The 26239-nt window shown below is 45.4% G+C and overlaps 1 protein-coding gene across 1 annotated transcript; it reads left to right on the top strand.

Annotated features, from left to right (window-relative positions):
• The first annotated feature begins 5948 nt into the window (after window positions 1-5948).
• PSMB1 (proteasome (prosome, macropain) subunit, beta type, 1) lies at window positions 5949-20386 on the top strand. The gene is made up of 6 exons (XM_006876178.1): window positions 5949-6061; window positions 8905-9012; window positions 13339-13420; window positions 15114-15243; window positions 19924-20030; window positions 20201-20386. The coding sequence occupies exons 1-6, from the start codon at window positions 5949-5951 to the stop codon at window positions 20384-20386; spliced, it is 726 nt and encodes a 241-aa protein (XP_006876240.1).
• Window positions 20387-26239: the final 5853 nt, after the last annotated feature.

Raw genomic sequence — 26239 nt, 5'->3', positions numbered from 1 at the left:
AAGACACCCAACGAGATGGATTGGCCAAGTGGCAGCATCGATGGACTCAAGTGTGGCAACAGTAGTGAGGTTAGCCCAGGATTGGGCAGTGTTTCATTCTGCTGTGCATAATAAGGTCGCTATGGGTTGGTACCGACTCGATGGCACCTAACAACAAGAACAATCCTTGGTCTTTCAAAATTCTATCATTTGATCTCTGACATAATTACTATCAGCAAGCCCATATTTTTCAATGACCAATTCTTCTTTGTTTTCAACTTTTGAATTCTAATCACAGTAATAATTAGTGCATCTGAATTGTATGTTTGATTAATTTCAGGCTGCAGATGATAACAATGTTCCATTTCTTCATCTTTGGTGTGTGTCTCCATTATCTCGTGCTGCTGTAACAGAAATATAACAAGTGGAAGGTTTAACAAACAAACATGTCTTCTCTCACAGTTTAGGAGGCTAGAGGTCCACATTCAGAGCATCAACTCTGAGGAGATGTCCTTTCTCCTTTCAGTATCAGTAGGTCCAGCATTCCTTGGAGATCACCATATGTCTTGACACTAATTGTCCCCTAGATCTAGAAACATCACATTGTAGAGCCTCCATTTTATCTCCTTGTAAATAAAAGGTGTTTCATGCCACACACTTGGGAATCTCCCTTATATCAGATTCGGCCATCCCGAATCTGAGAACCAACAATAGCAGACAACAACATAACAATTATTTTGTTGTTGTTAGTTTTTATTGTGAATTATGTGATAGTTTACATGGGAGAACATTAACTTTACATTCATCCTATCATGTATTGTTTCATTGCCATGATTACCATCCCCTCCATGCATCTTAATCCTCTTATTGGTTTATCACATCAGATCAGATCATATGAGATCATATGAGGCATTAGTGAGCTGAAATGGACAGGTATTGCCCATTTTTAACCAGACAATCATATGGTTTATTATGCCAGTAATGATAAATTGAAGTGTCCAAAAGAGTTTTTCAAGATCTATCTTAAAGTACAATGTGGTCTACGATAGGGTAATATTCATATGCCTACAAGGAATATCTGTTAATAACTCAATTATTCAAATTTATGCAGAACCATTAAAGCCAGTGATGATGAAATTGAAGAATTCTACCCATTTCTTTAGTCTGAAATTGATCAAACATGCAAATAATATGCATTGGTAATTACTGGTGATTCGAATGCAAAAGTTGGAAACATAGAGAATGGCAAATTAGTTGGAAAATATGCTTGTGGTGATGGAAACAATGCTGGAGATGGCATGATAGAGTTTTGCAAGACCAATGACTTATTCTTTGCAAATATCTTTTAAGATAACATAAAATACAGGAATCCAATTGCTTATATCTGTGAGAAAAGACAGTGGAGAGGCTCAGTATCATCAGTGAAAACAAGGCTAGGAGCTGAGACCATTAATTACTCATGTTGAAGCTAAAGAAAATTAAATCAAATTCATGAGGGCCAAAATGTGATCTTGACTATATCCCTTCTGAGTTTAGAGACCATCTCGATAATACATATGATGCATTAGACACTAATGACCAAAGATCAGAGGAATTCTGGGATGGTATCAAGAATATTATATATGAAGAAAGCAAAAGTTATTAAAAAGATAGGAAATAATATTTCCAGCAAGATGGTGGACTAGGCAGAGGCACTGCATGGCTCCTCTACAACAAAGTTATGAGAGACCAAATCAAGCAGGCACAGATGAAAATCCTGGAACCCTGAACTTCAGAAAAAAGGATAGACAAGTGGACTGAGTGCTTGCTGGTAGGAAAAGCTGAATATGGAAGGCAAGAGAGGGAGACTGGCTAGTGAATGGTGAATTGTCAACCTTTGTGAGCAATTTTGGCAACATAACGTGGTCTGGTAAAGTCATATGTTGTTGTTGTTAAGTGCCGTCAAGTTGATTCCAACCCATAGCGACCCTATATAGAGTTTCCAAGGAGCAGCTGGTGAGCTTGAACTACTGACCTTGCAGTTCTAATGGCTCTGTAGGCTGGCGCATTAACCCTTTTATGGACAACTGGAAAGGTGCAATTCTTTCTTTTCCCCCACAATCCCTTGGTGTAGCCAGCTCCCACCCTCATCTACCCCCAGCATTAACCCTTGTATAGGCAACTGGAAAGGTGCAATTCTTTCTTTTCCCCCACAATCCCTTGGTGTAGCCAGCTCCCACCCTCATCTACCCCCAGCATTAACCCTTGTATGGACAACTGGAAAGGTGCAATTCTTTCTTTTCCCCCACAATCCCTTGGTGGCCAGACATGTAGCCAGCTCCCACCCTTATCTGCTCTCCAGGGCTCAGAGCCATGTGGTTGGGAGTCGTGTTCCCATGAAGCTTTGGTGCCTGGAGTCAGGTGGATTCAACTTATGACCTATCAGTCAACCTGCCCCCAGCTGCTATGTGGTCCTAAAAAGACCCTGAAACTAGCTCCAGCAAGGGCCTCCATGAGCTACATCTGCTGTTCCCTCCCACACCCACCTTGTGAGATCCTTGGCTTGAAGAAGACCCTCAGAGATTTCTCTTCTCTGGGTTAGGGTTAGGGTTAGGTTTAGGGTCCGAGATTTCTCTTCTCTGGGTCCAACAGCTACACTGTTTTTGTTTGTTTGTTTTGAGGGTTCCCCCCCCCCTTTTGTTGTTTCATTGTTTTTATTTGTTTATTCTTTTTCCTCCTTCTTCTATTTCCATTTCCTTGAATTTTATCCTTTCTATCTCTGCTTTGTTTTCCCCTCTTTTCTTCTGTCTCTCATTTCCCCTCTTTTGTTTTTCTTCCTTTTTCTCTTGTAATCTTTATTACTCTACTTTCTCTTTAAATCTTTCCTCTCCTGGTTTTTCTAATGGCAATTTTTGTTTTTATTTCTTCCTTTTATTTTCTTCTCAAAAGATCCACTTTCCTATGCCTCTTTTCTCTTTTTACTTATTTATACTTTTCTTCTAGTCCCTGCTTTTAATTCTTTTTCCCCTCCTTTATTATTTTCTCTTTTCATTATTGGTTGCTTGGTTTTTTTATTCTGTTTTGCTTCCTGGTGTGTATGTTACAAGGGCAGGGGTGGGGGGTGTTCTCCTCTTTCCCACCCAACCATGTTCATACAGCACAGCCACATCCATACCCTCTGCACCTACACCCATTGGGCAAATGCCAATACCAGCTCCTATATCCCCTGACCAATGAGAAACAGCAGCCAACACCAGCCAGACCCACTCTAAGCAGAGGTGCATGAATGGTGAACTGAGAAGGGTGCATACACTTCCATTCTCTAACTACACCCACAAGAGACGGTGAGAGCCTAAGAACACATCAATAAACAATCATCAGTTAAATACAAATACAAAATCGCCACAATGTCCCAGAGAAAACAGACAATTCTAACTCACACACACACACACACACACACACACACACACACACACACAAAACAAACAAACAAACAAACAAGAGAGAATGGCACAAATGACCAAGATGCAGATCCAAAAAAACGTTTCTGAGGAAGAAAAGGTAATGGATCTAACTAAAAAGGATTCAAAAGAAAGCTATTTAGGTCCCTACAAAAGAATGAAAGGCGCTCTGGTAGCGTAGTGGTTACGAATTGGGCTGCGAACCGCACGGTCAGCAGTTCGAAACTACCAGCTACTCTTCAGGAGAAAGATGAGGCTTTCTGCTCCCTAAAGATTCCCAGCCCCGGAAACCCTGTACAGGGTTACTATGAATTGGAACTGACTCCACGCCATATCACAACAACAACAAAGGAATGACAGATCAAGAAAAGCAAAAAGAACACAGAAAACAACTTTAGAAGAATTAAGGAAAACATTACAATAACAGATGAAATAAATGCAAAATTTGAAACAATACAAAACCTGCAGTTAGAAATCCAAAATATTAATATTTCAGAAATGGACAATACATTGACAGGGCAAAGGTGTAAATTCAAAGCAGTGGAAACCTGAATTAGTGAGCTTGAAGATAAAGCCTTCGATATTAGTATGCTACAATAACAGTCAAAAGAATGAAAAAATAAAATAAAATAAAGTCTAAGAGTTATGTGGAACAGCATGAAGAGAAATAGCTTATGAGTGATCAAAATTGCAGAACAGAGAGAGACAAAAACACAGAGAACATTGTCAAAGAGTTGTTGGAAGAAAACTTCCCTAACATCATGAAAGACGAGAAGATAAGCATACAAGAAACTTATGAGCCCCAAACAGGATAGATCCCAAAGGAAAATCAGCAAGTCCTCTTCAATTTTCAAAAACCAAAGTCAAGAAAAAAATCCTAAGAGCCAACCGGGGAAACCCAAAAAGTTACCTATAAAAGAGAACCAGTAAGACTAAAGAGTTCCCGGGTGGTGCTACGGAGTAAGTTATTAGACTGCAAGGTCGGTGATTCAAACACACCAGCCGCTCCTTGGAAACCCTACCCAGCAGCACCAGCAACAATACGACTAAGCTCCGATTTCTCATCAGGAACCACGCAGGTGAGAAGACAATGAAATGGCATATAAAAAACTCTGAAGCAAAAATTGCCAAGCATGAATCATACACCCAGTAAAGAAGTCCCTCAAATACATGACTATGAAGTCAGGACATTTCCAGATAAACAGAAATTAAAGGAATTTATAATAACAAGGCCACCTTTACAAAAAATACTAAAGGATGCTCTTTGGACTGAGAACCAACAACAGCAGCTAACAACATAACAATTTTTTTTTTTTTTTTTAGTTTTTATTGTGACTTATGTGATAGTTTACATGGGAGAACATTAGCCTTACATCCATCCTATTAGATATAATTTCATTGCCATGAATACAATCCCCTCCATGCATCATCAAACAATCAAATGGTAAGTCCTGCAAGCCTGCCCCTCGGTCGTCAGCCCACAGCCCCTCTCCCTATCTGGGTCTACAGTCCCCAGCAGCTCCATCTCTCCATGTCATCATCTCTGCCTCTATCTCTGGCGTCACTGCTTCTCTGGGTAGGGTCTCGCTCTCAGCTCTTCTCCCTTGATGGTCCCAGTCGGGACCTCTTCTCCTAGACTGAAAAGTTAATCACTCCCCTCCTTTTGCTACAAAACGACAACATTACAATTTTAAGGCTGGTGCATGACTGGGTAATGTTTTCTTCTGTGGTTCACAGGGGTCTCTATGAGTCGGAACAGACTCCGTGGGGCCTAACAACAATAACCAGTAATCCAGTTTCCGCTAAATCTTTAGTACGGTCAGACTTTGCCCATCTGGAGTAAAGTCAAAAGTTTTCTTTGGAAGGAAAATCTTGACATCTTTGCGGGCTGTCTGGAAAAGCAGTACCTATACCAAAGGCCCACTGTGGGTTAGGCGGTGGGCTGATAACCAACCCCAACCCCAAAAGGCTACAGGCTTCTTAAAAGACTTTGTTGTTGTTGTTGTTAAGTGCCATCGAGTCGGTTCCGACCCATAGCGACCCTTAGTCTTGGGAAATCCTAGTTCGGGACAAGGTGAGTCAGAATCGATTTGACTGCAGTGGGTTTGGTTGCCACTCTGTATGGTAAGCACTAGGTTGCTCAAACCCACTTACGAATCGGGCTGTGAACCGCAAGGTCAGCAGTTCGAAACTACCAGCCGTTCCTCGGGAGAAAGATGAGGCTTTCTGCTCCCGTAAAGATTTATAGCCTCGGAAACCCTGTGCAGGGTCGCTATGAGTCGGAACCGACTCCACGGCACATAACAACAACAACAACAAAGATTGAGTAAACTGGAGGGCACTTAACAACAACCACAATAAGCCTTGAGGGCCGGGATTTCCGTGACGAACGAGAGCTCGGGATAGAGCGGCCCACGGCGCAACCGGGGACAGGAAGCGAGTCCGTTTCCGCTCGGAGCGCATAAAGGGCGGCGGGCTTCCGCCCGGAGCCGCCATCTCGCTGTGAGACAGCACTGCGGGAAACGCACGATGTCGTCCTCGGTAGCAACGTTCCTGGCGCCTGGCCGCGACCTGGGCCTGGAGCCTTTTTGCGCCGCGGGGCCCTTGCAACAACGGTTTTCGCCCTACGCCTTCAACGGAGGGTAAAGCCTGCCCACTCTTCCCTTGCCGTGCCTCTGGGGTCGCGGGTGGCCGGGCCTCTCAGCCCCTTCCTACTGCTCGGGTGGCCGCGGGGTGGGCCTCGCTTTACCGATCAGCTCAGTCTACCAGCCAGGCTCGCGCCTTGCCGGACAGTCACGGAAGGCCTTAACGCGGCTTACGACCCCGGGGACCGAACGCGCTCTGCCGGCGCCGCGCCGGAGAGACCCCCGGGGACGAAGCTGCGGTCGTGTGTGTGCTCTTTTCTCTTTTTTAACATTTAGCTTAACCTGGGGTTGGGGTGGGGGCTCAGTTACTCTGTTGTTGTGAAGTGCCGTCGAGTCGGGTCCGACCCAGAGCGACCATGTGTAGGGTCTCCAAGGAGCGGCTGGTGGGCTTGAACCGGTTCAGACAACTTTGCAGTCTAGCGCCTTACCCTCAGCGCCACCCTAGGACTGCATTACCCTGTTAGGGATGCAGTCAAAGTTTGTGGTTTTTTTTTTTTTTTTAAGCCATCCTTGTTTTAGGTAACACTTTATTCGTAAAATGCACTTGAAAGGGTTGGGGCGGTGGAGCTCTAAACTGAAGCAGTGGTGGTAGTTTCCCAGCCAAAATCTGGGCATTTGTAGTTTAATACGTACACACCCATTTGAGCAAATGGTGCTTTAAGAAAAGCGAAACCAAACCCCCAAATGACCTCCATATGAATTTCAAGTATTGACTTGGGATTCTGGAGCGGGCTGGGAAGTGAGTGGAAGAGTTGGCCTGCTGCTTGCTGCCCCCAAACGGTGCTTCCTTTAATGCCACCGTGTTGCCTTATTGGGCTCAGAGAAGAAGCAGTTACCCTCAGAGTGGGTGGTCAGTGGGACTAACCGAAGGCCCTTAGCTGGAGTGAGGTTGCGCCAGGGCAGGAACTCGGCTGTCACCAGTGAGTTTGTGTGTTTACACCTCTCACCACGTCTCTGTGGTGACTAATTTGTTGTTAAGGGCCATGCATGAGGAGCCTGGCTAAGGTTTCTGAGCAGCAACTGCTGGGCTTGAACCGGCAACCTTTCAGTGCCACACCAGTGCTCCAGCGTAATTGTAAAGCAGGTTGTTAGACTTATATTTCATACGACAGTTGTATGTTCTGTGTGGTGAGAATTTTCTGGATGTTCGGTCTTCAGGACTCACTCCCTTTTTTAACTGTCATACCATGGTGAATGCAGCCCATCTTGTCTGATCTTGGAAGCTAAGCAGGGTCAGGGCTGGTTAGGACTTGGGTGGGAGGCTGCCTGGGAAGATTGGTGCTTTCGACTTTTAGGACATCTGGTGTGGTGCTGTAGAATAAGCACTGGACTGCTAGCCACAAGGTCAGTGGTTCAAACCCACCAGCTGCTCCTCAGAAACCCTGTACAGGGTTGCTATGAGTCATAACCAACTTAATGGCAATTTACAGCAATCCCACTTAAGCCGAAAGCTCAAAAAATTAATTTCTTACCACTTTCTGATCACTGAATGATCTTTCTCAGACTTTGTTCTCTTCTATTGCCACAGGCTTTGGAAACTTCACCTTTTGCTTCTACAGAATAAAGCTTCCTTCTTTATTGCTTTGTAAATTAGTTGAGTGTGTGGCGCTGTGGATTAATGCGCCAGACAGCAAAGCCATTTAAACTGCGAGGTTGGCAGTTCAAGCTCACCAGCTGCTCCTTGGAAACCCTATACAGGGTCGCTATGGGTCGGGATTGACTCAACAGCACTTAATAACAACAAATAGTTGTAAGGCTTTTCTCCTTGCTCAGGTACTTTTCATTGTTCCTTGCTGTAATTCCAACATCTCTATCAACATTGTGGGTTCTCTGATGTCACATAAATCTGATGTTGTTCTACTCACTTGCAAAAAACACTGAACGAGCTGTTTGAATGTACTGAGTCAGTACCTCCTGTGGCACCATATGATAAGCACTGGACTGCTAACTGCAAAGTCAGCAGTTCAAACCCACCAGCTGCTCCTTAGGAGAAAGATGAGGTAGTCTGCTCCCACAAAGATTTCATCTTGGAAACCTCATCTAGGGTCCCTGGTGTGGGTTTGGATCCCTTTGATTACCGTGTATATTACCTGGAATACCATTCTTTTCTCTTTGCAAGCTTTAGCTCAAATCTCACCTTAGTAATAATAATGGCAAAGGTTTGTCACCTATTTTATTGTGTGTGACACTGCTAGGTGCTGCGTGTGAATCATGTTTCAGGCCCCTGTAACAGGCACCATCGGTGTCTGAACTTGTCACAGTTAGACAGCTAGTAAATGGCAGGCACAGGTTCCGTCTTGGGTAATACTTGAGCCCAAGTATTTATTGATAAGCTAGAGTTGAGGGTCCTCTGTAGGTAGAAGTGGAGATGTATTCCCATCTGTTGTCATGGTGATAACAGCTGAAACGTAATAGTCTGATCCCATTTGTTTACTAAGTACTGGAGACACCCTCATGAGGTAGCTATTGGACAAGTGAGGGAACAGGGACATTGTGAGGATACATAACTTATCCATCCTGTCTGTAAAGTTAGGGGACGCCTAGTTAGAACCCATGCAGTACCTTCTGGAGTTCAGGCTCCTAGCATCTCTGTAACTACTCCACCACCAACTGACCTGACCACCAGCTGTTTTGTGTAGACTTGTTTGGTGATGGTGGAGATCCGGTGATACCCTTGGGGGCCTGTGCTTTGGTGTGGGTGTGATGTTTTTAGGTAGCACTTACAGCTGTTTTCCAAATGGTTTATAGCCAGGGTCTTGTCCCCCCACCACCCGGTTGGGGACACATATGTATCATACTGAAGAATTCAGTCTTTTTTTCTTTTTGCCTCTTTCTGTTAGCACCGTACTGGCAATTGCTGGAGAAGACTTTTCAATTGTTGCTTCTGATACTCGATTGAGTGAAGGGTTCTCTATCCACACTCGGGACAGCCCCAAATGTTACAAACTGTAAGTAAATGTCTCGGCACACATTTTCCAACTTTTCTGCAGGGACTCTGCTTATAAACAAATAGCTTCATGAGTTTTTAGTTTGCTTTTAGGAGTGTATCTTGCATTTTCTATAGAAAACTGTCTTCTAAATTTATGTTTTCAAATAATTCATTTGCAGACTTCTGATATCTGCCACATCCAGATATCAACAGTGCTGTGTTAACATATCTTTACAATTTTATTTTTAATCCCATGTGGTGAACTGAGTTCCTTTATAGGAACGTTTGCATTGGTTTTGGATGGAGAGGTGTAGCTTGGGAGATTTTCCTTATAAGCCCTAAGGGATTTTTACATTTGACCAAGTTCTTTAGAAAAGTTAGTTACTTTTGCCCTGGGAAGAAACCAGACCCTGCCAACAGAAAATGTTAGTTCCTGTGCAAGTAGTTAGAACTGCTTGAGGTACAGTAAGGAGACTGGCCAGTTACTGTGCAAATAGTGGATTATAAATCTACCCAATAGGATTGAGACACTAGCCTAAATCAGGAGTCAGCTCTACAGAGATATCTGGTCAGAGACAAGAAGAAGAGGGAAGAACAGAGCTGAGTGCCTTCAGACAGAGGCATGCCAGTGGAACTTGTTAGGTACCGTCAAGTTGGTTCTGATTCATATTAGCTTTGTGTATAACACAAGGTAAAACCGTCTGGTCCTCCACCATTTCAGATCCATGTCATGATTGAATCCATTTCTGTAGCCACTATGCCAATTTATCTTATTGTGTGTCTTCCCTTTTTTCACTGACCTACTGGACCCTCATGATTACATGCCCAAAGTATATAAGATGAAATCTTGTTTTTGAGGAACATTCTGGCCATGCTTCCACATCAATTTGTTCATTTTCTGGCAGTTCACTGTAGTTCAAATACATCAATTCTTTAGACTTTTTCTTTGTTAATTTTTGCCTGCATATGAGGTGATTGAAATTACCATGATTTGGGGGAGAAACAGGATATTTCTCAAGGTGAAAGAACTGAAGAAAACTGTAAGCCTCAAGTTGTTATATTGAAGAATTCTTTAAACAAGAAATTGAACAACACAGGAGGCATCAAAAAATGGAGGGAATACGAGTCATTGTATCAAAGAGAATTGGTCAACATCCATTTTAGGAGGTAGCATATGATCAAGAATCAGTACTGAAGAAGTCTAAGCTTGTTCTAAAGGCAATAGCCAAAACTAGGCTTCAGGAATTAATGGATTACCAATTGAGATTTCCAACAAATGGGTGCAGTGCTAGGTCAAGAAACTTGAAAGATTGCAACCTGGCCAACTGGAAGAGATTCATATTCGTGCCCATTCTGAAGAAAGGTCATACAACAAAAAGTGGAAATTACTAAATCAGTATTATTATCATATGCAAGTGAAAATTATGCTAAAGACAAAGAATGGTTGCAGTATAAATCAATGTGGTTGTTGCTGTTGTTAGGTACCATCAAGTCGGTATTGACTCATAGTGACCCTATGCACAACAGAACAAAACACCGCCCAGTCATTTGATTGTGCCACTGTGCCATTGCATCTCATTGGGGGTCTTCATTTTCTCCGACAAAACAGGATATCCTTCTCCAGAGACTGGTCCCTCCTGTCAATATGTACAAAGTATGAAAGACGAAGTCTGGCCATCCTGGCTTCCAAGGAGCACTCTGGCTGTATTTCTTCGAACACAGATCTATTTGTTCTTCTGGCAGTCCATGGTACTTCCAGTATTCTCCTTCAACACCGCAACTCAAATGCATCAATTCTTCTACGGTCTTCCTTATTCACTATCCAACTTTTGCACACAGACACTCACTCATCTCTGCTAAGAAATTTGGAAGACAACTATCTGGCCAACTGATTGGAAGAGATCCGTATTTGTGCCCGTTCCAAAGAGAGGTGACCCAATGGAATGTGGAAATCATTGGACAATATCTGATATTCCATGCAAGCAAAGTTTTACTAAAGGTAATACAGAAACGGCTGCAAGCATACATTAACAGAGAACTTCCAGAGGTTCAAGCCAGATTCAGAAGAGGCTGTGGAAGGAGGGATTTCATTGCTGATGTCCGATGGATCTTGGCTAGAAACAGAATATCAGAAAGATGTTTACGTGAGCTTTATTGACTACGCAGAGGCTTTCGATTGTGTGGATCATGACAAGCTATGGACAACATTGTGAAGTATGAGTATTCCGGAACACTTAATTGTGCTCATGAGGAATCTGTACTTGGACCAAGAGGCAGTTGTTTGAACAGAGCATGGGAACACTGAATGGCTTAAAATTAGGAAAGGTGTGTGACAGGGTTGTGTTCTTTCACTGTATTTATTCAACCTGTATGTTGAGCAAATCATCCGAGAAGCTGGGTTCTATGAAGAAGTCAAGACTGACTTGGAGCCAGGTGCCCCTCACTTGGCCATACTTCAGACTCCACATTGACTCTCTTTGCATGAAGACACCCATTCCTTCAGTGTGTCTAGGTATTTGGGAGCAGCTTCTAGCAAAGCTATAAAACTCTGTTGGGAGTTGCCAGCCCGTCTTGTGGGGAGAGGGTGCATCTCACTGCAGTGAGGTTGGCCGAGGACTAGATTGGGAAATGCTGGTGTACCCCCAGGGTACCAGTGGTTTCTTAAGCCGATTTGTGGAAGGAAAGCTTCACCATGTGGCCTTGGCTCAGTGTTTGCCAACATGCTGGATTAGGGTTCATCCTAAATGAGTTTCAAGACTTTTGGTATTGATTCTTAGGACATGTGGTTAAATTTGTTGGGATGTACCAAACTATAATAGGTTTCCAGGTTAAGGATATTTTTTTTCTTTTGTTTTGTTTGGCTATGCAAGTACATGTGTCGTGGCATGGTTTTGTAAGTCTTGATGGGGTGAGCTTCTAGCTCATGGGGCTGTGCTTTTGAGTCTTTACTCGGTAGAGCCCAGTACCCTTGTAAAAACTTGAACCAGCTTTTACACTTTCCAAGTGTCTGAGACCATCCATTTTCCAGTTTCACCAATATCTGGCTTTTTGTTGTTAGGTCCCGTTGAGTTGGTATTAACTCACGGCACCGTTACGTACGATAGAACGAAACACTGCTTGGTTCTGTGCCAGCCTCACAATCGTTACTACGCTTAAACCCATTGCTGCTGCCACTGTGCCATTCTATCTCGCTGGGGGTCTTCCTCTTTTTCCCTGATCTTCCACTTTACCAAGCATGATGTCCTTCTCCAGAGACTGGTCCATCTGAAGTATGAGAGATTCTGGCTGTACTTCTTCCAACACAGAACTGTTTGTTCTTCTGGCAGTCTAATGTAATTCTTCCACAGTCTTCTTTATTCATTGTACAACTTTCACATGCATATGAGGCTATTGAAAATACCATGGTTTGGGTTCACGTGTGTCTTAGTCCTCAAACTGACATCGTTGCCCTTCAACACTTTAAAGAGGTATTGTGCAGCAGATTTGCCCAATGCAATACATCACTTGATTTCTTGACTGCTGCTTCCATGAGTGTTTGATGGTTGTCAGAGCAAAATGAAGTGTTTGACAACTTGGGTCTTTCCTCCATTTATCATGTTCTTATTTATTGGTCACGTGGTAAGGATTTTTGCTCTCTTTACACTGAGATGCAACCCCTACTGCAGGCTGTGGTCTTTGAGCTTCATAAGTAAGTATTTAAAGTCCTTTTTGTTTTCAGCAAGCAAGGCTATGTCATCTGCATATCCCAGGTTGTTATTGAGTCCTCCAATCTTGATGCCACGTTCTTCATATAATCCAGCTTCTCGGATTTGTTGCTCAGCATTCAGATTGAATAAGTATATTTGTAGGACCGTTTGTAGAGTAAGGAAAGGAAAATTAAGACTTTGGTCACATGTTCTGCTTGTTATTGTTAAGTGCCCTTGAGTCGATTCTGACTCATTGACCCTGGTTAGGGTTTCCAATGAGCGGCTGGTGAGTTTGAATCACCGACCTTTCAGTTCAGCTCATGAATCCACAGATCTCCCGAGTGCTGCTTGTGGTTTGGTTTTTGTTCATGTTTTTCTTGAGAAACTCCAGTTCTGTGTAGTCAAATTTACAGAACTTTCCTGTGTGCTTTTTGGCTGTGTCCTGGACCATGTTTTCTGTAGTCCTAGTGATTGTTTCATTTAGTTGTTGGTACACTAGAACTTATCTGGTGTTAGAAATGAGGTGTAGGAATACTCCTGTAGGTGCTCCTTGTGGGACAAGAGATAGCTAGTTGTCCCATTACCATGTACCAGTAATAGTCGTATAACATATGTCTCTTTGCTGTCAGCCATCTCTGTCCTATGTTGTGCTTTTGCAGAACAGACAAAACAGTCATCGGATGCAGCGGTTTCCATGGCGATTGTCTCACACTCACTAAGATCATTGAAGCAAGACTAAAGGTAGGTGGTTTGTGGGATCGACAAATCAGTAGCTATTTGTGTGCTTCTTGAAGTGGCGCAATCGGCTGAGAACACCTAGAGCGACAGCATATGCTGTGTGGTCGTTTGTCCAAGACCCAAAAGAGCTGTTATGTCATCATCATGGCAGTGGTACAGGCCACACAGGGTCCCTTGTTAGATATTACACAGAGCTGAATGGGGTTCTCTGCCCTCTAGGAGGTGCCCAGAGGGGGATCTTCTGAAGATGCTCTTCCCTCCAAAGTTGGCCCAAGAAGCCATCTTTGTGGCGGAGGTTAGTTCAGACACACTTCTAGATCAGAGCTTGGAGAGGATGAGCTCCCAGCTCACCACTGCCTCCTCGTGCCTGCACAGGCAGTAGAGATGGATGAAAGAGGGTGGGTGGGGACCCTGAGCCAGGCAAGCAGAGGCACTTCTGGATTTGATTGGGGCCTGGGAGAGGAGTGTACAAGAGCTGGAGGGTGTACAAGGGGGCTGTGTGTGCAGTGGTGACCACTACATGTATGCTCTTTTCAGCTTCCAGCAGTGCAGTAGGTGCCTTAAACAAATCATAGATTTGCAGCATCAGTAATCACATGCCTTTTCTTAGTTAATTTTTAGGCTACATGCTGTAATTTTTACATTCTTGTTAGTTGTTTTGGTACATAAAAGGATTAGCAAGGGTTGGTGGCCTTCTGTTCTGCGCATGTTAGTGAGTAACCAAGACCTAAACCAAACCACTTGTCGTTGGGTGGATTCTGAGTCCTGTTGGCTGTAAAGGACGGAGTAGAACTGCTCGTAGAGTTTCCAAGACTGACTCTGTGGAAGCCGACTGCTGTACCTTCCTCCTGATTGGAACCACCAGCTGATCTTTCGGTTGGCTAGCCAGCCACTGTAGCTACGCCAACACCAGGGTTCTTTGTGAAGAACACTTGAAGTTCTTTACACATTTAAATGGTATCATGACACGGGACTACATAATGAACTTGTTGAAACTATTCAGTAACCTTTACTGATACCACAAGCCCCGAGACTTACATTATTGGCTTTCTGTATATACACGGTGACTCCTGCAAGCCCTTCTGAACAGTCATCTTATATAACGTGTTACAAACTTGACCAAGTGAATGAAGGGAATCTTTTTTTGTATCTTGCTTTTTAAATGAGCTGCTGCAGGTGGTTTACCCTTGCCTGTAGTGTGACTGACCACTGACCCTTTCAGTGCTTTGCTGTACTACTGAATATCAGAAGTTGGTGCACTTGAATTCATCATACATTTGAATTTCTGTAGAGTTTCTATAAAAATTCGGACGGTGTAACGTGCTAAGACCTGCTCTGGCACTTGGTTCTTCCCTGCAGAGGAAGGGTGTGGCCCCATGTCTGTTTGTAGGCCGCTTGCTAACTGCAAAAAGGGATTTACACCTTGGTTCTGTGGTCATACTCAGCCCTGCTGTGGCCAACTGAGAGAGCACCAGTGGACAACCTGGGATCAGCGAGTGGAGTCCCTGGTGTTCCCCTGACACCTGCCGCACAAAAGCAGATGCTGGGCTTGAAGGGCCCGTGGGGTCTAGGTAAGGGGTGGAGGGAGCGAGCCGTTTGTGCACCTGCTCTCGAGCGGCTTGTGCCTGAAGTTGTGTCAGCATGTAGACTGGGATCCTGAAGCACTGCGGTGCTGTGTGCCTCCCTACCCCCGCAGATGTATAAGCACTCCAACAACAAGGCCATGACGACTGGGGCCATCGCCGCCATGCTGTCCACCATCCTGTACTCACGGCGCTTCTTCCCCTACTACGTCTACAACATTATCGGGGGGCTTGACGAGGAAGGTAGGTGGTTCATTCTGGAACAGAAGTGACGAGTTAAGAGGGACGCACGTGAGGGTCCAGTGACACCATTAGGTCATGGGTACCTTGTATGACGAAGTCATGACAGCATATTAGCAAACACAGGATTCCAAGTAGGGCCAACAAGTGTCCCAGGTGCTCTGGTCTCCAGGTGGTGAGCGGCTGTGTCTTAGGTCACTAGGTATGGTTAGGACATGTGTCCTGGATCAGTCACGGTGGAGAGGGTATGTTTGCTGGAATTTTCTGAATTCTTTGAACCACCTCTTGGATTTTCTGTCTGTCAGACCATGAGAGCCTTGGACAATTCATCATGCTAATTTGTGTTTTCATCTTTTGTTTTGTGCCTGAAACCCTTGTCACCTAATTGGTAACCCGTGACTGTCACCTGCTCTGATTGAGTGATGCTTGGTGCTCCCAAAAGCCCACCCTTACCTCCATATGGTGGAGACGTCAGAGGGGTCTGCCCCTTTGAGAATCTGCCTCTGAGTGTTGGCTCTTGTCCCTGATGCCCTTGCCTTGCCTGTTCCCTCTTCATTAGGGTCTCCTGGGACATGGTAGACGATAGGTGACATGGTTCTTGACCACTGCCTCATTGTTCCTGTGGTTACATTTCTCTCTAGCCAAATTTCTGTAATCTTTCATCAGTTCGTTAGCTCTTGGCACCCTTTACCACCTGTGGGTGCTCTGATGTTTCCCAACAACTCTGCACTCAAGGTGGCTGCCACTGTAAGGACACCCTTTGTTTGGCTCCTGGGATGGGCTCGCTATGTCCTGGGTCCCAAGTTTTCCTTCCTGGATTTCTTTCCTTCTCTTTTTCCTATGTACCATCACTCTTAGTCACTGGGGGTTGCATAGCATGTGGCTGCACCTGACTGCACTCTGAGGATGGCATCCATGCCCACCCTGGCACGTGCGTTCTTGCTCTTCTCCACCTGTGTCTGGTGAGCCTGTGGCTGAATCCCGAGCTGCCGAGTTGCTTGCTGGGTCAGCAGGTAAAGCTTTGCGCTTTGAGGACATGTCTGCCAGCTGGGGCATGTGTCCTTCCCTGGAGCTGGGGAATGTGCTTTGAACGTTTGTCCAGAGCCACTTTATTGTTTTAATTTATATTTATATAGATACAGTTTATTGCTGTTGGGCATCTTGTATTTACTGGCTCTTTGCTTGTCTCTGTTAGACTGACCCATTGTGAGCTTTTGTTTGCTTCCTCATTTGCTGGTTGATCTTTTTCCTGTTGGTGTCTAGGCCATCATTGAATCCCAACAACCTCTGTGAAGTAGGGTAACCTCTCCTCTCCCTGATCATTCTTGCCTCTCACTTTCTGGGTTTCTCAGAACAGAGGAGGGTCTGCCTCATGCAGACAGCCTTGAGTGGTGCTGTCCCTTTGTTCCCTCTTCGTGGGTAAGTCTTTGTGCCTTTAGGGTTTGTGGTGTTGAGAAAAGCCCTGGGGCTGCAGGCAAGGCCCTGCCTGCCATGGCACATTCATGCCTTTTATTGCTTTATTGGTTTTTAAAAAATTCTTTATTGTGAATTATGTCATAGTTTACATGGGAGATTATTAGCTTTACATTCATCCCATCATATTTCCTTTCATTGCAATGATTACAATTACCTCCATGCATCATCAAACAACCAAAGGGTATACCCCGCAAGCCTGCGCCTTGTTCATCAGCACACAGCCCCTCTTCCTCCTTGAGTCCAGAGTCCCCAGCTGCTCCACCTCGCCATGTCATCATCTCTGCCTCTCTCTCTGGTGTCACTTCTCCCTTGATGGTCCTAGGGTCCTCCTCTCCTGGGCTGCAAAATCAAGCACTCCCCTCCTTTTGTTACAAAACTCATCTACCTTTACATTTCCGACCCTCACAGTCAGTCAAGAGACCTACCCTCATCTCTTTTCATCAGTCCCACCCAGACAGATTGGATACTACTCCATGGAGAGTCTACCTTACTTGGCGCCCTCTGAATCTAGGCTCCCTCTTAAAAGCTCGTAAGCCAGTCACTTCTTGCCTTTGTAGCCTGCCCACCCCCCACCCCACCCCCCATTTTGGGTAGCCATTGTCTAAGTTGCCCATCCCTTTCAACCCTGTGTACCGAGGAGGTGGGAATGATTCTCGTTGTAAAGATTCGTTCCTTCTTTTGAGCTACTACATCCATAAGTATCGGCCAAGTTAATCAAATTGTAGTGGATTACTCTTTTTTTCCTCTTCTTTGTTCTTCTAGTTGAGTTCTGAACATCCAGCCATTGAAGCTAGGTCAAGTGGATACTATCTGCAAATACGGGTGTTTTTGTGCATCTCCCCTCACTTCACATGTCAGCTGGATGCTTCATTCTCTACTCTAATCCTCTGTGGCCATGTCACTGTCTCTGGGCCCAGGAGTCCCCAGATCTTGCCATACTACAGGCCAACCAGGTTCCAACCCAGGTTCACAGGAGTCTATTGAATGTGGTTGGACTTAGCTCACAACTTCATTGCTGTTTTTCCCCCATTTCCCTTGTCGGTGACCAACATGGTCACCAGCTAGACTTCATGCCTGCTTGTGTATTCCCCTTGAGTCTTAGTCTTAGAAGGGGATTTGCTTTGAGGGGACCCGACCACTTGCCTTGAAGGCTCTTGGGCGAATGACTTGCTTGTTCTTGTAGTAGTCAATCGGACTGCCGTTACTGTTTTTGATTGTTTTCTGCCGGTCTTTCTTTCAAGAAGTAGCTTCTGTTCTTCTAGCTGCTCTAAGCTGGTTTGCTTGTCCTTTCAAGGGAAGATTTCCCACCTCAGAAGATTCTGGGTGGGGTTCAGTATTCCATCTATGGTATTATGCAATGTAAAGGCTCTGCAGGAATCCTCCTTCACTGGCCAAGTTGTAGCCTCATTTAAAGTATTCTAATCAGTTATAGGCTGAAGATGGACTTACAAGCTTTCTATGGTAACGTTTCTGGCTGTTCCTTTCTCTTCCCTCTCAATTGTGTATTTTACAGTGGTAGGCAAGGGAAACCAAGATTCAAAAGACAGCCAAGCACCTTAACATTATTTACCCTCTTTTACCCATTCAAACTATGCCTCAGTCCCTGTATTCCAGAGCCCTGTTGTTCTAAGGTTGTTGTGCATGCATCATTATTTACCTCTGCCCCACCTAGCCCATGCAAGCCTGCCTAACTATTCTCCCATTCCCCTCCCCCTTCTTGTGTATCGCCCCCGTCCCCAGCACCCAAACTATCCTGTGTCTTTTCCCTGCCCTCTTCTCCTCCCTCCCCTCACCCCACAACCCACATCCCGGTAACCAGCAAAGATTTTTTTTTTTTTTTTCTTTTCCCATTTTAGTGTAGGTTCTTCTTCTTAATTTTTTACAGTAGTGGTCCTATGCAGTATTTCTCCTTTTGTGACTGACTGATTTCACTCAACACAATGTCCTCAAGGTTCATCCATGTTATGTGGTGGCTTACAGCTTCCTTGTTATTCTTCAAGGTAGCATAATATTCCATTGTGTGTATGTACCACAGTTTTTGTATCCATTCTTCCATTGATGGCTCGTGCCTTTTAGGAGTTTTGCTCTACTTGTGGACAATCCCTTGGTTTCTCTCTACTTGGTGTGGTTGTCAGGGATGGCTGCACCCTTGGGCAGAGCCTGACCTCACTGCTTGTGGGCCTTTCACATCCCTCTGCTTTTGTGATGTGATTAGGGGTCCTCTGCAGCACAACACATCCCAGGTTCTCCCACGTGACCTCAGATACTGTCTTCTCACCAGGGGCTTCTGCCCAGGTGTTTCTGCAGTGGAGATAGTGGTCCTCGGGTCATACAGGGTGGTTCCTGTGTCCCATCTCTGAGGACAGGAGAGGGTGGTCCCTGTCCCAGTGAGGACACGTTGTCTTAGCAGTGGGCTCAGTGCTGGTAACATTGGTTCTTTTACGTGTTGCATACATGGCTGGGCATACACACATATATGTATCTGTTACAAGCTTTTTGTTGGCTCATTCCATCTTCAAGAGAAGTAATGATGGGGGGGTCTTAGAGTTCGTGCTTTCCATTCTGACAGGTTCTGCTGCCAGACTGTGCTTCAGAACGGCTTAGAAGGGCCTGCACGTCCCAAATTCTGTCCTCTGCAACTGCTGGTCAGGAAAGAGCCAAATCTAGGTTTTTATGATTAGAATAAAGTAGTGATTGTTAGTAGCTCGAGAATACAAAGCAAGTCGCCTAGCAGAACTGACCCTTTGTGTGGCATTTGGTTTCCTGACGTTCTGGTATTAAGTGTTCGTTGTGGTCCTGATGTGCTCATCATTACGCCCGCACTGGCCTGGCCATGGTGTTGAACAGTGCAGCATTCCTACCGTCCTGGGCAGTTCCCTGTGTATCAGTGTAGCCGGCTGCTGGCCGGGAACACAGGAGGGCAGTCAGTAGTTCACTTGCTTAGAGGCCCAGGTAGCAGACACGTACTGTGGGGTGGTTGGGTGACTGCGGCCCTGGTAGGCACAGCTGTGTACTCTGATGGCCATGTGGTGGGTGAGATGACCTGCAGAGCCCAGCCCTGGCCACATGTGTGGCAACAAGTATGCTTTTTCTGCCAACTGAGACTACCTCAGCCAGCGTCACTCCTTGTACCTCTGACTGGATCTTTGCGGCTGAGATGGGAGTGGTTTCAGTGCATCTCCCTCATGAAGCCTGTTCTCTGTCCAGGGAAGGGGGCTGTGTACAGCTTTGATCCGGTGGGGTCCTACCAGAGAGACTCCTTCAAGGCTGGGGGCTCAGCCAGTGCCATGCTGCAGCCGCTGCTCGACAATCAGGTAACACCTGTGTGCGCCCCAAGTGTCCTGGGAGATGAGGGGCAGTGGGGGTGGCCATGTTATCAGTCCCTGCCACCTCCGCTTGCAAGTCAGGGTGTTGTGGGCAGTCCAGGTGTTGCGGGGTCTTGAGCTCCTCACCCTATTCAAGTGTCCTTGTTTTTTTTCTCTAGGTTGGATTTAAGAACATGCAGAATGTGGAGCATGTCCCGCTGTCTCTGGACAGGGCCCTGCGCCTGGTGCGAGATGTCTTCATCTCTGCTGCTGAGCGAGATGTTTACACTGGGGACGCGCTGCGGATCTGCATCGTCACCCGGGAGGGTATCCGAGAGGAGACGATGCCCTTGCGGAGGGACTGAGTGTCCAGCACTGTTGGGTCAGTCTGATCGTTCCTCTGACCTGTGCCTGCAGCTGCAGGCCACTACTTCATTAAAGGGCCGGCGGCCAACCTGCTTTATTACACATGTGTGGGCGTGCTATAAATATGTCCTCTCTGGGCTGCGTGTGCTAGGCAGCCCTTCCCTTCTCTCTCCTGTGTTTGTATTTTTGGGGATGAAAACTTCTATAAACATTAGTTTTCCTTTACATTTGACAAGTAAGGAGCACATGCAGTAAAGTTGACTTTTCGGTCAGCTCCTCATATGTGGTCAACTTACTTCGTGAGGGGGACCTTCAGGTCTTAATTCAGGTCTTCTTGAGCCTAGCCAGTATTGTCCTCGGTTTGGGTTGTCTTAAAATCACCGAAAGAGTGACTTACCCTCACTTATTATGGTTTTCATGGGTGTAGGTGGAATAGCTTAGAATCTTCATTCCTGGCACTGTTTAAAGAAAGCAGCCTGGAATGGATTGTTGTTATGAAGAAGAATCTCCAAGAAACTAACCAGGGTAGAAGCACACTTGTACAGACAAACAGTTCCGACAGAATGTCTGTTGTAGTGGGGAGAGTCAGCATCAGCAGCCCAAGGCCGATCTTGTGATTCAAAGTCAGACATGCCGCCATACTCCGCCCTTTTGACCAGTTGTGGTATCAGCTTTCCACATCACACTTTCCACATCACACTGTATCTCTGCTGGGGTCACACACAACTCACATCATAGTTACGGGGTTTAATAAGGGAGTTAAGTGCTGTCAAGTCGGTTTGACTCATAGCAGCTCTGTATAGGTCTTCCGGCTTGGTGATGGGTTTGAACCATCTACTTTTTGGTTAGCAGTCCAGTGCCTGTCCTACAGCAACACACCAGGACTCCTGTTAATGAGGTAGGTAACGGGTTCAATTCAAGTTCAGGACTGCTCAGGACAGCCTCTTAGCAGCTACAGGCAGGCCTTTGTCTAGCTCTTGGCTCCCTACGGGGCCTCTGCCGATTCCGGTGAGTGTTGTAAAGGTCTTTTAGCTCTGCCAATAAGTGCCCAGAGAAAGGCACCCTCTCTGCTAGTCATCCTCAGCCTGAAGGTGCTCAGCTCTAACTCTTTGGCCTGGGAAGCCCATCTGCTGGTCTGGTTTTGCTGGTGCCTGCTTCTCACCATGTCTGATGTCGCTTCTGTCTCCTTGATTGAGATTCTTAGCACAGAGAGCCCTGGTCCAAAACCCGTGTTCCACTTCTGTATCCATGAGGTTCCCTTGAAGTCTAGCAGGATGGCAAAAGTGACTAATGCCCTTGTTGGCTTCCATGTACCTCTTTTGCATGGCCCCACCCCCACAGTGGCTCTAGTTACAGAATTTACACTGTAGCTCACAACAGAATTTTGCAAGACCAACAACAAACGATGTGGACCTCATCACATGGTAGATAGGAATTAACTACATCTGTGGAAAGAGATTAGGGAGAAGCTCAGTATCACCAGCTAAAACCAGACCAGAGGCTGACTGGAACAGACAACCAATTGCTCAAATGTAAGTTCAAGTTGAAGCTGAAAAAAAAATGAGTTCTACGAGAGCCAAAATATAACCTTGAGTGTATCCCACGTGATTTTAGAGATTGTCATAAGAACAGATTTGATGTACTGAACACCAGGCAAGTTGTGGGATGGCATCAAGAACATCATACAGAGAGCCAAGAGAAGTGCGAATTCTATGTGGACATGACCTGTGAGGCCTGCTCTAATGTGGTCACCTGGGTCCTCAACAAGCTGGGAGAAGTTATTGACCTGCCCAGCAAAAAGGTTTACATTGGCTGAGTACAGCATAGACACCTTGAAGAAAAAAAGCAGTTTCCAGGGTCTGGCCTGTGACTCGAGGGCACAGAGACCTGGAGCTGGCAGTGTTGGTCAGTAATGGGAGTTCCTGGGGAGATTTTCTCTCACCCTGCTCCCCGCTAGCTTCCCTTCAATGAAGTCAAGCTGATATCATTGAGGGGGGAAAAACAACATACATAAAGACTGTAAAAGGTCAGTTGTTAGTACTGTGGAGTCAGTTCCGACTCATGGTGACCCTGCATAGGGTTTCCAAGGCTGCAAATCTTAATGGGAGCAGAAAGCCTCAACTTTTCTTCCGCGGAACAACTGGTAGTTTTGAACTGCCAACCTTGAAGTTAGCAGCCTGATTCGTAAAAGACCAAGGGTTAGAGGAGACTCTAACCCTTAAACATAGTGTCAAAAGCAAAAGAGAAATGATGAAGCTAAAGGGCTGAACAGATTTCAAAGGACAGCTTAAAAATTAAATACGGTGAAACAGTCAAAAGATCTAAGTTGCAAAACAAAAGGGAAGAAAATGCATGGCATTTCTCAAGATGAAGTGAAGAAAAAGTCTTAAGCTTCAATATTAAAGAATCGCAATGTAGTCCTAGTGTGGCACTGTAGACGTACTAGATTGCTAACTGTAAGGTCATGTTCAAACCCACCAGCTCCTTCTCGGAAACCTTATACAGGGTTGTTAGGAGTCAGAGCCCACTCGACAGCACTTAACCACATAAGCAAAATGGAATGAGCAATGAAGTATCTGAAGATGGAAAGAATACCCAGGTACTGTACAAAAATCCAACCATTTCAAGAAGTAGCATGTATGTGGTCAAGAACCAATGGTATTGAAGGAAGTCTAAACCGCTGGAATAAAGGTCTAGATATTGATAATACACCAATAAATGCTTTTAAATGAACGGATGCAGCACTGGAGATGCCATTGAGAGACAGACCAGCTACCTGGCCACCCAACTGACATCTGTATTTGTGCCCATTCCAAGGAAATGTGACCCAACAGAATGGGAATTACTGATACCAGTATCAAGTGCAAGGAGAATTTTGCTGAAGATAATTCAAACATGGTTGCAGCAGTCCATCTACAGGGAACTGTCAGAAACTCAAGAGGGATATAATTTCTGCTGTCAAATGGATTTTGGCTGAAAGCAGAGAACACCAAAAGTCTGTTTACTTGTGTTTAACACTGTGATAATGGGAATTTGAGGACACTTAGGCAGTCATTTGAACAGAGCGAGGAGCTACTGAACGGTATAAAATTAGGGAAGGTGTGTGGCCGGGTTGTATCCTTTAAGCATATCCACTCTCTCTGCTGAGCAAGTCATCTGAGACACGGCATCATAAGAACATGGGTTAGAGGAAGACTCAGTGAGCAGTAATAAGTAGATGATACACCTTGATGAAACTGAAGAAGATCAAAGACTGCAGCCTTGAATGTGGATTAAAACTCAAATCCTCACAACTGGACTAAAAGGACTTTTCATTTTACTCAGATTCACAGATGACGTATTGCATTGAGTAAATCTACACAAGACCTCTTTAAAGTGTTACAGAGCAAAGATGTCCATTTGAGGACTTCGGTGCACCTGACCCAAGCCATGGTATATCCAGTCACCTCATATGCATGGGAAAGCTGGACAATATATAAATAGGGAAGACTGGGGAGTTGATACATTTGAATTGTGTTGGCTAGGAATATCGACAGTATCCTGGACTGCCTTCCAGGAGAACAAATCAATCTGTCTTGGAAAAAGTACGGTCAGAATGAATGTTCATTAGAAGTTAGGATATACTGAGACTGTCCCATAAACTTTGGACATATTATCAGGAGGGCTTAGTTCTTGGAGAAGGACAACATGTTTGGTAAAGTCGTTAATTGTCATCGAATTGGTTCCTGTATAGAGTTTCCAATTAGTTGGTGGGTTTGAACTGCCGACCTGTGGTTAGCTATCTAGTGCTTATCCCACAGCACCACAGAGGGTCAGCAAAAAAGGAAGACCCCCAGGGAGGTGTATTCACAGTGACTACAGCAATGGGCTGAAGCATTTGAGTATGGAGCAGGAGTGACAGTGTTGACCTGTAGTCTATAGGGTCACTATGAGCCTAAGAACCACCCACAAGCGTGCCATGCACATTCATATTAGCAAGCTACCCAACCCCCTTGGTGTGCCACAAACACTTCATCTGTGTGACCCCCCACCCACCCACCCAGTCACTTGGTAGGGGTTATAAAGACCTTGGCTGGAAGGACCATGTTACTAATTTACTTTTCGCACCCCATACGCTTTAGCTGGAGACCTGGGATATTTGTCTCAAACACAGCAGGGCTTTATTTTTGATAACGCATAAACAGCTTTTATTCACAGATAAGTTTTAGCTCTGTTATGATGTTGGAATAATCTTAGTGTTGAAGTGTGGTGTGTACCAAGCACTGGACTGCTAACCATGAGGTTGGCAGTTCAAATCCAACAGCTGCTCTACAGGAGGAAGATGAGATTTTCTGCTCCTGTAAAGGTCTTGGACACCAACTCCATAGCAGTGGATTTGGTTTTTTAGCAGGTCAAATTGCACCACATAACAGGCTATGCCTGAGTTTTTAGCATAAATGGCATATGGTATAGATTTCACCATATTGGCACTTTTGTTTTACTTCACATTTAAAAGACGAATTCAAATGGTCCAAATCTAGATGTTTTTAAAGTCACTTTACACGTGGCAATGGACTGCATGGTGCTATGCATATCTTTCAGTCTCCAGGTGAAGCGACTTCCGTTCAAAAGACACATTTTATTTCATAAATGATCTATTTTTGTTATTGTTGTTTTTGTCCTAGGGATTTCCCATTCATTTGACTTCTTTAAGTGCCGTCAGGTTGGTTCCAATTCCACTATGTTAAGTTACATAAATATGTGAGTGCTAGGAACTCTGCCAGACCTTTGCCTCCCAAGGCTTCTAGGAGGTTCTGCATGTTGAGAGAGAGTGGCTGATGTGAGATGGAGTGTAACGTCTTTCACACGAGCCTTCTGGCACATTATCGTCTGAAGGGCCTCGGAGGTAGGCTGGAGACACAGTGGGCTATGTGGGTGTCTCCTGGGTTCACCTGACTTTGCTGCTCACTGTGGGAGTCATCTGGCCACAAGTTGATGACCAGTCTTCTGGAACTGTGTAGAGCTCAGAGTGTGTTCAGTCACAACCTCCAGCTTCGACTGTGCCACCCTGCTGCACATAGTATTGAAGCTAGCCCACAGGATGGATGTGTTGCATGGATGTCAGCTACAGCTTGGTCGGCACACCAAACCCGTGCTGTGTTGATTTCATGTTGGGGGGAATGGCAGAATGCCCATGGGTTCCTGGGGAGCCACTGCATCTGAGTCAATGTGCGATGTGGTGAGCACAGAGACTTGGGGCAAAGTCACCAGACAGGGTCTGCAGTTGGCTTCTGTAGGTGGTGCCCTTCCCACGTTCGTGCTGACCGTCTGAGTCCAGGGCTCTGTATCTCCTTTGTGACCAACCATCAACTCCAGGGCCCATCCGTTTTGGTCCACAATGTGATTAGAGGCTTGATACTGGGGTTGTTAAGTGCCATTGAGTCAGTTCTGACCCATAGTGACCCTATATAGGGTTTCCAAAGAGCGACTGGTGAGCTTGAACTGCTGACCTTGCAGTTCAAATGGCTTTGCAGTCTGGTACATTAACCCACAGCGCCACACCAGGACTCCTAGGGAGACTCAAACCTGTGTCTTTGTCATATGCCAGGTGATTTATGCACAGTTACATGTCAGATGCACCAGCTGAAAGTAGCCTTGGGGAGATGTGGGACAGGTTACAGGAACCTGGCTGACAGGAACCTGGGCAGGAGTCAGCTGGTGTATGTGTGCGTGGACCAGGGACCCCAGCACAACCAGGGGAGGGGCGTCTGTCACTCCCACTGACCCCTGCACCTCAGTGGTGGGGGTCCTGGGAACAGCTGCTTCCTCGTGGGGCCCAGTGTGCTCCTGCCCACCCCATACCCCTCATCTTC

The sequence above is a fragment of the Chrysochloris asiatica genome, unplaced genomic scaffold (assembly GCF_000296735.1).
Source record: "Chrysochloris asiatica unplaced genomic scaffold, ChrAsi1.0 scaffold00361, whole genome shotgun sequence".
NCBI lineage: Eukaryota > Metazoa > Chordata > Mammalia > Afrosoricida > Chrysochloridae > Chrysochloris > Chrysochloris asiatica.
This window is presented reverse-complemented; position numbering and strand designations above follow the sequence as displayed.

Bases quoted from the DNA above. Each gene is read 5' to 3' on its own strand.
- PSMB1 (XM_006876178.1), top strand. From the start codon at position 5,949: ATGTCGTCCTCGGTAGCAACGTTCCTGGCGCCTGGCCGCGACCTGGGC. The intron at 9,013-13,338 runs GTAAGTAAATGT...GTGCTTTTGCAG, and splicing joins AGCCCCAAATGTTACAAACT to AACAGACAAAACAGTCATCG. The intron at 13,421-15,113 runs GTAGGTGGTTTG...CTACCCCCGCAG, and splicing joins TCATTGAAGCAAGACTAAAG to ATGTATAAGCACTCCAACAA.